General features: G+C 38.8%; 1 protein-coding gene across 1 annotated transcript; it reads right to left on the minus strand.

The window, feature by feature from the left end:
- Positions 1-8,649: 8,649 nt before the first annotated feature.
- On the minus strand, positions 8,650-11,082 carry arf6b (ADP-ribosylation factor 6b). Its single transcript, XM_008400183.3, has 2 exons — positions 10,916-11,082; positions 8,650-10,684 (listed from the first exon to the last, which is right to left on the minus strand). Exon 2 carries the CDS (start codon positions 10,074-10,076, stop codon positions 9,549-9,551), a length of 528 nt encoding a protein of 175 aa, XP_008398405.1. The 5' UTR covers positions 10,077-10,684; positions 10,916-11,082; the 3' UTR covers positions 8,650-9,548.
- Between the last annotated feature and the right edge of the window lie 1,133 nt (positions 11,083-12,215).

Raw genomic sequence — 12,215 nt, forward strand, 5'->3', positions numbered from 1 at the left:
TCTCAGCCTCTTCTCGATTACTCACTTGCTGGCAACAGGAAGAGGAAGTTAATAAAACAGACGCTTACCCATTATGAACACTGGGGGGCGACAAATATTCAACTCCATGAACCAAGATTGTATAGTGTAAAACTTTGTGCTCACTTAAATATAAACTGTTTCCTTCATCTGCACATAAACGCTGCATTAAGTAAGTAAAAAACTTACAATTTAACCATTTAAGGTTAAATTGCATGGTTTTGTAAAGCAAAGTGAACACTAGTGGGTTTTGTCCCCATATCAGGAATTCTATTCAGAGCTCCAGATTAAGAAGATCATAGCTCTTATTCAACCGTAAAACCATGAAGCATGCCCAACACACTCTCACAGACACACAGGGTCCCCCGACAGCATTTCTTGCTTTGTTTACACAGTAGGAACTGTAGCATAAAGTGCATGGGTGGCCTTCAGTACTCTGGCTAAATGAAACAATCCAGTTGGTCAAGGGAAGTTTAAAAATCTGACAAAATACATTAATTGCTTTGTAAAAAAAAAAAAAAATACAGCCTTGCTTGGGACACAATTAAAATTAATTGGTTTTATCTGTAAGAAGGCACATTTTCAGTAAGTTTAAGTAATTCAGTCCAAACAATGAAACGGGTATAGATTTTTACACCCAACTTATTCATGTTCTGTTAATTTTCTATGTTTACTTTTCTTTTACAGGTAATCTAAATTTAAAGTTCAGTTCCTCTGAAAATTACATATTATTTTAGACCAGTTGACACACAATTGATTTACTGTGATCTATGCAACCAATGAAAAGACTGCTGACTTGACTGCTGCAGACCGTTATTGACAGGCTTTGCAACAGAGGTAAGCTGCACTGCCAGAGAAGCTTGCAATTCAATGAAAAGTCAAGTAGAAGGAAAACATTTCTGAACATAGTAAACAACGTATGGACATCTCCTACAAACAAGACTGGAGCCAATGTTTCAGTTGATAAACTAAGAAGAAGAACTAGACTGTTTCAGATGAAAGTCTCTACAGTCAGTGATGATTTAGGGAGTCATGTAATCTGCTTCTGTTGGTTCATCCTGTTTTATCAAACTGAATAGTGAGAAACATAAATTTCCCCTTAAGTTATTGTATCTGTAAGAAAAGTGGCAAAAATTAACTGCTTACGTTTTAACAAAAGCTTGCCGTGGAAGACGTTCTCTAAAGTTAACCTGGCTTTCTTGACGGTATACAATGTGCTATGATATATGTTGTATTATATTTAGAATTTGAATCCATCTATATGAATACATTGAAATTGCTTTTGATAGGACATTGTTCGGATTATATTTTAAGAAATGAATTTGATCTGTTTTGAGACTTTTTTGAGAATTGATGGAACATAGATATACTGATTTTAATTTAATTCTAATCAGCTGTTAAACTATAATCACTCTCTGTGGCTCTCCATTCTCATTTCACTTTTTGTCCTGAAGCACTTGGACAGTAATCAGAATGAACTTTGTCTTAAGGTGTTTCTTAGCTTTGAACAGCTAATTAATTTGAATCATAGCTGGTATTAAGTCACTGTTCCCATGTGTGATGGAGACGGGTCTCAGGCAGTCTTATTAGAGATTATAGGGGATAAAGGCAAATTCCACTTGTTCGACTTAAAGCTTTTCCATTCAAAACAGATAACCTCTTAAATTTTGACTAAGAATAACTAAAAAAGGAAATATATCCTTTTAAAAATGAGATAATTACGCTTGTACCAGATGGAAACACAGGAAGCCTTACTATAAATTATGTCAATCACAGAGAAATGCTGATGTTGCTATTTTGTACACATAATAGTGGATTATAGTTGCCTTAATGCTATTCTTTTTGTAGGTTCTCCTTGCAACAAGACACAATGAGGCCACTTCCTACCAACAGATGGTGCTATTCTCAAACTAACCTCAAAATATTTCTCACTTATTAAAATGTCTGTTCATTAATCATGATATGACATTAAAATATCTGGTCTGGTTGTTTACAAACAGTTTTTACTGCTGTATGAGAGATTAACTGAATCGCAGCCGAAATGCTGTGAAAAAGCCGCATCGCTCTGTGTGGCGTGCTCCACTCTGCTGCATCACAGCCAAGTGATACAGAGGATCCTTTGTGTCACCATCATCATCATCATCACGCTGCCTGGAGCCAAGAGACACTGCTCCAGAAAAAGGAAGACTCATTTTCTCACTAACTCTTAGGGAGTGGCTCAAGAATAGACATCAAACTGGGCTGCTTAAAAATAGAAAGGCTGCATAAATGGTGGAGTCCTCTGATCCTGCAAAAGGTGCTGAAACACTTCTCTCTGCACATACACACACACACACATTCCACTTCTATCTCTCGTAGAAAAATGAGTTCACTGAACTTAAGGCTGCACAAACAGACAACAGAACTCACTTTTTTTAAAGTGGAGCATGTGACCTCTGTTATCTCTCAGCACAACTTCCAAACCCCTTATGGAATGCAGCAACACTGAGCATTTTGAACCACACTTTCACAGTGGCGTCAAATGGGGATGGAATACTGTAGAAATACTGGTTTTTAGTGGAAACATCGCCGTTTCCCTCCTCTCTCCGTTAGGGTGATGTTAGGACAGCTGTGCTGCAGTTGGGAGGGGGTCAAGAATCCAGCTCTGTAAGGATACTATGCACACATTTCCATTCCTATTGAAGCATTAGTATTGGATCATTCATTAACATTGCTTAAAGGTTTTTTTTGGACTCCAAACCAGGATACATAAGGAACATTTCCCCGAGTCATTTCTTAACTGTGGAGCATAAATGAGGAGCATCACCAGACTTGCCATGGTGTCTTTATCTCCACCTCTTAACAAGCAAAATGTGTTGTTTCATCCAAAAGCATCGTCACAACACTGATTTGGCACGTATGAGAACTGTTCAAAGGAAGCGGTTGAGGTTGCATCACATGGATCTTCAGTCAGTGTGTGCAGCTGTGGGGGTGAATGACTTGTGCCTGTGCTCCTGTGTGTGATGATAAAAATCACCCTCCCTTGTTTCTGTGAAAACAGATGCTCCGTGGCAAAGGTTGGTGATCTGTGTGTTGCCTGAACAAGCATTGGCCAGTTCTATTCACCAAGCAGATTATCACAAAGGAGTAACAACTGATTTATTATTTTCTCTTTTTTCGAAACACATGCGTTTGTGGTTTTTGCAATAAGGAGACTCAGAAAACTGCAAGCTGCAGCACTATTAATCATACCTTCCCTTCCTATCCCTGCAGTAATACCTTTCTCACACCTGAATGCAAGCTATAATCCTTTGTATTTCTGGTGTGTGATTGCAGAGACAAACTAGTTTAAACTCATAAATCTGTGCCAAGCATCTACAGATCTTCAGGAGCGCCCATGAACACATCCAGGAAATTGAATTACACTTACACCAATGATTTTAGCCGAGTTAAATAGCATTTGTAGCACATGTAATGCACACACTGCTTCTATGCACCTTGTGTACGGCGCTGCACACAAATTGAAAATGTCAGGTGGAATTGCAGCAGTTCATAATCATTTTCTGGTTCTCTGAGCCTGTAATTTCACCACAGCAAGCAACCTTCAGCTGCACATATGAATGGAATGTGTTTTGGACAACTGCCCGGTGTACCTTGGACTTCACGGTCCTCACATTTTCAACCTTATTTGGCCACCAGAGCACGGCTCATAATCAACAATTTCAGGAAAAAAACATATAAGTGAGAAAATCCGGGTCTGAAACAACTGCAGTCAAACAAAGTCAAGTTACACAATACTGGAAGAAAACAATGCATCAACAGAGCCTCGCAAAAGTATTCAAACCCCTTTTTCTAACACTTTCTCATGTTCCAACAAAAGCTATCCTTAATGAATTATTATTTAAATCTAATTCAATGGACAAAACAAAGCAGTGCATAATTAAACAAGTGACAGGAGATGCAGATGGCAAACCTTTCAGAGGTTTTAATGTGAAAAAATCTGTTAGAGTTCAAGGAGTGCTAATACTTTCGCAAGGCACTTTGATTAACGCCAAGTGCTTTCAGGGGAACTGTGCCCTCAGCAGGAAACCAAACAGCTTTCTGCCACTTCCGCACCTGTTTTAAACTGAGCTCTGTGTGAGTTCATCATTAACTACACAATCGAAGAGGCTACGGAGGGCGCACAGGAATTCAAAAGTGGACACAGAGGCAGCAGTTTCACAACCAAGGGCAACTTTAGTGTCTATAAGGTTAAAGAGAAACCAAGTCAAGCTGTAACAGCAGCAGTTTGGAGTATCTGTTCCCACCAACCATTTAGCAAATAAATAAACGGCTGTAATAATGGTGCTTGGCCTTTACGGGCACGAATGCCCAAATCCTACAGTGATTACCCAGGAGGGTGTGTCTGCTAAATTGTAGGCTAGCATTAAGCCAACAATGACTATGTAGGGGAGGGTTACTCTCGAACTACCTGCAGAAATGCTGCTCTGCAGATGGAGCTCAGAGGAAATGAAGACAAGTGACTTAGACAAACCACACCCCTGAAAGCCACAAAGACAGTTCAGGTTTAGCCTGTAATCGTGGGAGGGATGCAGCTATTTAACAACTCTGGAGCCGTTTCACTTTTTCCCCTGATTCTGACTAATAAGTTGGCAACCATCATTGTGAAACAGTGGAAAACATGTGTTGTTGGCTATGCATTTAGAGGCTGTTCCCTTTTAATTATTTCCATGTAGATTTGAAAACCTGACAGGAGGCTCATAGTACCAAAATTAGCATTGTTTGTGATGCTAAAGACATTCATGCGTAACTGCAAAGATCCTTTAACCCACTGTCATAGAAACAAGCCCAACAAACGCGTAGATTTTAAGCCTCAGACAAATTAGTCACATATTCTCATGCAAACAAGTTAAGTAAGAGTTTAAGCCCTTAGTTTGTGAATTATGAAAGCACTAAACTATGTGCCTATTTTCATAAGCATGTCGCTTACAGCACTTGTTTTTTTGTTGGCTTTTTATGTTGATGTAGCAGCATTGATGTTCGGCCTAGCATCTCATTATTACAGGCAGTGAAGGTCATTAGAAGAAGCTCCTCATTACTGAGCTTCCTACTTCGACCTAAAAGCCATTTCTGACCTTTCCTCTCAGGAAGTGTGTGGAATTCCAGTTGAGAATGGAGGGAGTTGACAGAAGGGCAGGAGGTTTTATTTTTACAGAAGGGAGGTCATTAAAACCTGCGCATTTTTTGTCCTCGGCCCTAGGGCACTAGTGTTGCCTATAAAGCTTTAAGGATCATATGGTTGTAATAAAAGGCGGAAACCCAGGTGGTTAAATTAGGCATATATATGGAGGCTTCTGTCCAATACAGCGGGCTTGACTTGCAGGCGATTATATTCAGTTTTTTTGCATTTTTTCCAAAGGAAGTCATAAGTCTCGGCGTCTTCAGAAGTCATCTATGTCACCTGACCTGCCAGACAGAAACCTCTGTGGAGCTAAAACAAACATCCAGAGGCTTTAAAAGCCATTGTTAGAGCAAAAGATCTAACAAACAAGTGCAGTCACTCTGACAACTGTGACTCAGAATAGGACACATCAAAACAGTATTATGTCAGATTGCCACTCTACAAGTTACCTGTACTGTATGTTTTACCTTCAGAATTTAATCCAGGAAATAGTATTTAGTATGCTGTATTCAAATTGCATTATAACTCATAACAAAACACTGTGAAAAATTAAAAGACACTAGTTTCACTTTGTTTACTAACGTTGGCGCATAAAGCGCTCTATTTGACTTTATTAAGAACACATTAGTCTTACAGGCACTAAAATCATACAAAACATATTATTACACATATGTATATATCAGTGACGTGCGGTGAGATTCATAGCTGGTGAGGCACCGACTTAATTATAATCGGATTTACAAATCTAGACCCCTGCATGCTATTGTTTACATAAGGAAATTTCGTGCATGCGAACAATGCTGGAGGGCAAAAAGACTATTCTTTAACATGCGATGCTTAACAATTTCGTTATCTCAATCAAACTTGGCATGTAGATATTATTAATTGCGTGCTGTGCTTAACGGGGAGAAACCGTTAAAGTACAACTCAAAAAAAACGTCTTTCTCGCTCTCCGTATCAGCGCAGCTACTGTATGCCTAGCTCGCTGTACTGTCTCTTACTCTGCAGTTGTGGAGTCACAATGTTTGGGTTCATGAGCGACCCGAGCGATGAGGCACGACAACTGCCTGCCTCACCTCGAATCTGTTCTCTGCTGTTTCTGATCGCTCCTCAGCACATGAAACACCTTACACACACAGTTGGTGAGGATAAAAACACAGTACATTAAATACATAAGCTAAATTATGGAAAATCAGTTCATACATTAAATGTTTTTAACCATTTTATTGGCGACGTAGACAGGAGGAGCATGCTCTCATAGAATGGCAACCAGTGCAGTAAGCGAGAGGTTGCGCAATCCCAGGTGAGGCTCAGCTCGCTGCTGCCAAGCATTTGAATGGGAAAATGCGAAAATGCAGCGATTTTGAAGAAAAAATCATCAGATTTGGTTAAATTTAATGAAAAATAGGTACTTTATAGTACAAACTACAGGGTGAAAATATCTTTATAAATGATTTTATTTATATATATTATTTTTCCATGATGACAGGGGAGGCTCTGCTTCACCTGCCTCCCCTGACCGCACGTCACTGGTATATATATTTAATGGTATTCACGTAGCGCATATGATTAAAATATAAATTTGCTTGCCTTTCTGTTCTTTCTAGAGAAATAAAGCTTAAGAGCCAATTATCCAGGTTATCTGCTCTGACAGAGCGTGCAGTTGGCCTCTTCACATTTATTGCAAATTGCACTTTCAAAATCAAATGGTAATTTTGCTTTAAGTGTACGACTGTGTGTTTTTACTCACTAGAAATATCTCTAATCAGCTGGATTTGTATTTCTTACAAGCGAAGCAGTGCGCAGCAACAGGCAGGGGAGGGTCAGTGATGGGTTACCCTATGTTCCATACAACCGGGTAAAGCTTTCTGTTATCTAATTAGCAGGACATTAAACCTTACAAATAACAGAGTGGAGAAAAAAATGACTTAATTTGCTTTTATTAAAAACTGTTTTCTATAAGTCAGATAGATATAAAGATATGTTTAGGTCTTAGTAATATTATTAACATACACATTATTTAAGCAACAGTAAAAAGAATTGCTGCTTTTGTGTTATTTTTAAACAATTCTTTTTTCTATTCAAACAGTGGTGCTGTGGTATTTTTTAAAGGTTTCATGCTGTGAGGATTGCAGTGAAACCAATTTGCTCCAAAAAGCTTCACACTGCAAACTGAAGTGCTACAGATTTGCTTTGTGAAGTCACGTCTCAAGCTGAGGCAAACTCAGGAAGTTGCAGCTGACAGCTCAGCACCAACATGAAACATTCAAAAAGAATTCACAATTCAGCTGAATATCAGCGCGGCCAATCCAACTTTTCATGCAAACAGTTGCGTGCACTTCTCTGTTCTAAAAAAAAAAAAACAAAAAGAGAGAGAGAGAGAGCAACTGGACTTCCTGTTTTGCACATTTTCACTGCTGAATGGGGTGGGAACTGAGGCCAGCTTTAAATCTGAGCATGGATGTTTAACTGTTCACAAACACTTGGTCAAATGTGACTCAAACAATAATTCCCTACATCTTTATATGTTCTGAATACTGTAGATGACTACATAACAGTTTCTGCAAGTTTTAACTTGAATTTCAGACAAAGTATCAATTTCAAAACTACACGAGTTGCAAAAAAATTTATGTAAATTATATTTATCTTGCTTGGATACAATTGAAGAATTGAAATTTGTTGACTGATAAGTTTTAGTCCACTACGCCCCGTTTCTAAGCTAAACCTATTTAAATATGCCCTTATCACATCAGCCAGTAGTGGATAACACAGGGGTGTTTTTATTTAAATTGTTTAAGCATACAATAAAGCAGTTCAATTAAATTAAGAGGAAAAAAGTTGAATATAAATCTTAACACTAGATGTGATTAAATATAATTTAAAACCTATTGTTGAGAATAAGGATTTTTTTGGGTTAAATTTAAGTTAAACACTTTAAGACATGCAGCTGTGGATTTCTGATCAGCTGGCTGAAAGAAGGTTGCTACACTTTTCCCTCAGTTACAAGATGGACAAATCTGGATGTTTTCAGCTTTGCAGTGTGAGTCCAGCTCCTTCACATGAATGTTACACAACTTCTACACCTAGCATCAGAGGAATTACTTAAGGACTGATCTTAGCACAATGTTTTCCTACCCTGGTCCTCATGACACACTTCCCTATATGTTTTAGATTCAGCACACCTGATTTCAATTGATGGATGATTAACAGGTTGAACGCAATCCATTTAACATGCAGGGTAGTGTGCCTTGAGGATAAGGGTTGGGGAACACTGTCTTATCCAACTATTTAAATGTTTCCAAGCGTCAAATATGAAGTCTTACGGTAGCAGTGGCGAGTATACCACAAGTGTTTTCTTTGCAATTGCTCTAAGCATATGATAACCAAGTGGTAGCTGAAATTGCCCAAGTTTAAAAGCAAGACCTTGCAAGTAATGAACCAACAAATGAATAAAAAAAAAAAACAAGAGGTAAAAGATTTAAAATCACTTTTTTAATAAGACATTACAATGACATTGTTCTGTACATAGTTCCCCCAGTCAAATAAGGAATAGGACCTGCACCACAGGCTGTTCAACATCTCACTTCTTAACAGCTTTCTGTTCTGACTGCGCCAACGAATGGACTCTGATGTTGGGTTAATGTACTTATGTACTCATGCTACAGATATAAGCTATCATATAATGTCCCAATACTGAGACTTTTCAGCTGTTGGTATCAGATTGAGAGGTCAGAGCTGAGGTTACTGATGGCCTGTTTGTTTAATACTCAGCACATTATAGTGAGACATGACATAGGTCGATCAGTTAACTAGAAAAGCCCACGTAATTGTATTTGGGGTAAGAAAATGTGTTGCGACATGTAAACATGGGCAATGTTTTCTTTTTCTTGCATTTACCCCAGTTCTTTTTAATACCAGAGAAGGAAAACTATAAATCACAGTACTGTGTCCTTCAAGTAGGCTACATGACAAATAAAAGAGCTCAATGTCAAAGTTTATCCCAACAGAGTCAAAAGGACTGTGAAGCATCTTAAGTCCAACAATGTCCTCAGGAGAAATAAAAGATATAAAATAGAAATAAAAGAACAGGCAAAGGTGGTGATCTCTGTGGCTTTGACCTTAGAAACCAGTTAACCCAATTTTTTTTTTTATCTCAAAAAGCCCAAGCAATAAAGAATGTGATATACGCCTGCTACAGAACATAAGCAAACTTTAAGCCGGCAAACCCAGTTAAAGATAAATTAGTCAAAAGATAAACGTAATAAAAATAAATTGAGATAATCAACTTTTCTTAAGCATTCTCATTTTGAAGAGTAAATTGTTACTTGCAACATTGTAGTTTTGACCTAAAACAGTCAGCACTCAATCATTAAGACTTGTAATTTGAAGTTAACCATGTCAGACCCTCATACAGTCCATCACCTGTGGTCGCACAGGAGGGCTGAACATACCAATTCCTATCTCTGATCCGGGTCAATCCGAGCTTCTCTTGGATTTCATGCGGCTTCATGGCATCCGGAAGGTCTTGCTTATTGGCAAATATCAAGATCATGGCATCTCTCATCTCGCGGTCATTGATGATGCGGTGAAGTTCCTGTCTCGCTTCGTCAATGCGATCCCTGTCTGCGCAATCCACCACAAAAATTAAGCCCTGGGTCCCTGTGTAGTAGTGTCGCCACAGGGGACGGATCTTGTCCTGGCCTCCTACGTCCCAGACGTTGAACTTGACATTTTTGTAAGTGACAGTTTCCACGTTGAAGCCCACTGTGGGGATTGTGGTCACAGACTGTCCGAGTTTCAGTTTGTAAAGGATTGTTGTCTTTCCAGCAGCATCAAGTCCGAGCATTAGTATTCTCATCTCCTTGTTGCCGAAGATTTTTGACAGCATTTTCCCCATTTTGAACTCTTGAGCATAAATACTTTGTTCCCAAGGAGAAAATGTGATAATGTTTTGATGGTCACTTGGAATGCAGCTCACAGTTTAATATAGACTTACTGGTGAAACCATGAAGTGAATTGATATTTTGTTTACTTGGGAACAAAAGTCAAAAATATACACACATGCTTGACTTTTCACCTGAAAGTCCGTCTGGATCTTGTTAGGTGCAGGGGCATTTATGCTCAGATAATGTCTTCTTGGCCTACACGCCACATGACACGATCAGACTAAGAACTTGGCACCAGCTGTTGCAGGTCGTTCATTGTTCAGTAAAAATGAAGAGAAAGGTACAGGCCGCGATGACTGGAAACTGCAGAGAAGATTCACTGTGTGGGTAAAAAGGACCTCCAACAAAAGCCGCGATACTTGAAGAGAATTTCCTCTGGTGTTAGGATGTGGCGGTCCTCCACACCGGGTGCGCCCTTGTTCTCTCCACTGCTTTCGGGGGGAGAGAAACCGCAGCTTTACGTCGGGACACTTCACCGCGCTACTAGGGAATAACTTCGTAAAATGTATCCCTGCTTGTCCGTGGCCAGAAATACCCCGTACGCGAAACTCTGGTCACGCTGAAATGAGATTTAGGGGGAGGGTCAGACATGAAAAATTAGCCAGCTATTGCTAGATTGCCTGTTAATACAGCTAGTTAGCTCGTTACCTAGCACGCTAAGCTAAGTAGCTAACAGCAGTTAGCTGCAGTCAACTAAACAAATCAGGGCAATAAACGTGTGCTACGATGACAATATGATTAGCGACACATTTTAGTAGAAGAAGAGACCGGTTATAATTAAGTTACTTACCTGTTTTTGTCCTTCAGAGTCGATAAATTGACTCAGCTCTTGCCTTCCTCCTTTAACCGGAGCTATCCGCACTACCGCTGCTATAACGGAAAGGTGTGGAACTGCATCAGGGGCCACTTCCTCCTGTCGGCTCCATTCAGCTGACAGCCGCCGAGTCCGCCTCCGTCTGTCTGACGCTTCTTTACATGCTACACTCTCACACAATGAATAATATGACGACAAAAAAGTTGTATTTTGGTAATTCGTTTCAGAAAGTACAACTCACATCCAGAAGGTATGCTTTTAGAGCATTTATTTCTGTTGGTTTACAAGCAAAATTCAGTTTCTTAGGAAATATTTAGGTTTTTATTGCAGTATCCCACAAACAACCATTCCATTTGAATGAGACATAGTCGATCTGCACTTGAAACACAATCATATTCATGAATATTACACACTTTATAATCATTCCAATGCTGCTGTTGTATATGACCATATCTTTCCAACTATTTTCCGTCCACTTAACTTTCCACTGATGCATGAAAACCTAACTTCTCAGCACATTTTGGACAGCTACCTAGAATCAATTTGTTATGAACATAATATGGCCATAACATAACACTGGAATATTAAAGTTTTTTTTTTGGCTTATGTAATAGTAAGATTTGGATCCTGGGATGCTTTAACAAGCTATAAAAGTAATTATTGTAAGCCGTAAACCACAATTATCAACACAAAATTATGGTATATCACATCGTCTTTGTGTTATAAATACATGTGTTAATTTCGGTTTTGGAAATAAGTGCCAGACAAAACAAACTTTTAGTAAATTCCAACTTACTGAAATGCATCCTTTCAAATATGATACAATGCAATTTTACTATGTCTTTTCTATAGTATTTATTTATAGTATTTATTAGGATACAACATTTAAGGTGTCTTTCCATCCATTTGTCAGAAAAAGCCTTAGAAAGTAAGAAATGGATAAGAAAAATTATTCGGTGGAAACTATGATGTCTCATTTTGAATACAAAAACGTTTTGGATCTCATAAATGAGAATATATCTTTGCCAGTTATTGATCATTATAAGAAGAGTAACATCTCCCCCTAGCGGCCAACGGCATGTAACCAAATTGTTAGTGCGAGAGATCAAAGAAAGAGATCCAGAGTATCACATTGAACCAGGATGGTATCAAAGTGTCTTACTTAATTTTTCAGTAACTTCGAAGGAGTCTTTATTTATTGAGTGTGCTCCTCGAGTGTGTTAACTAAACCAATTCATATGACGGAATGCCCTGCAAGGTATTTTTCACCCTACTG

The sequence above is a fragment of the Poecilia reticulata genome, chromosome 22 (assembly GCF_904066995.2).
Source record: "Poecilia reticulata chromosome 22, P_reticulata-male-v2, whole genome shotgun sequence".
NCBI classification, from domain to species: Eukaryota; Metazoa; Chordata; class Actinopteri; order Cyprinodontiformes; family Poeciliidae; genus Poecilia; species Poecilia reticulata.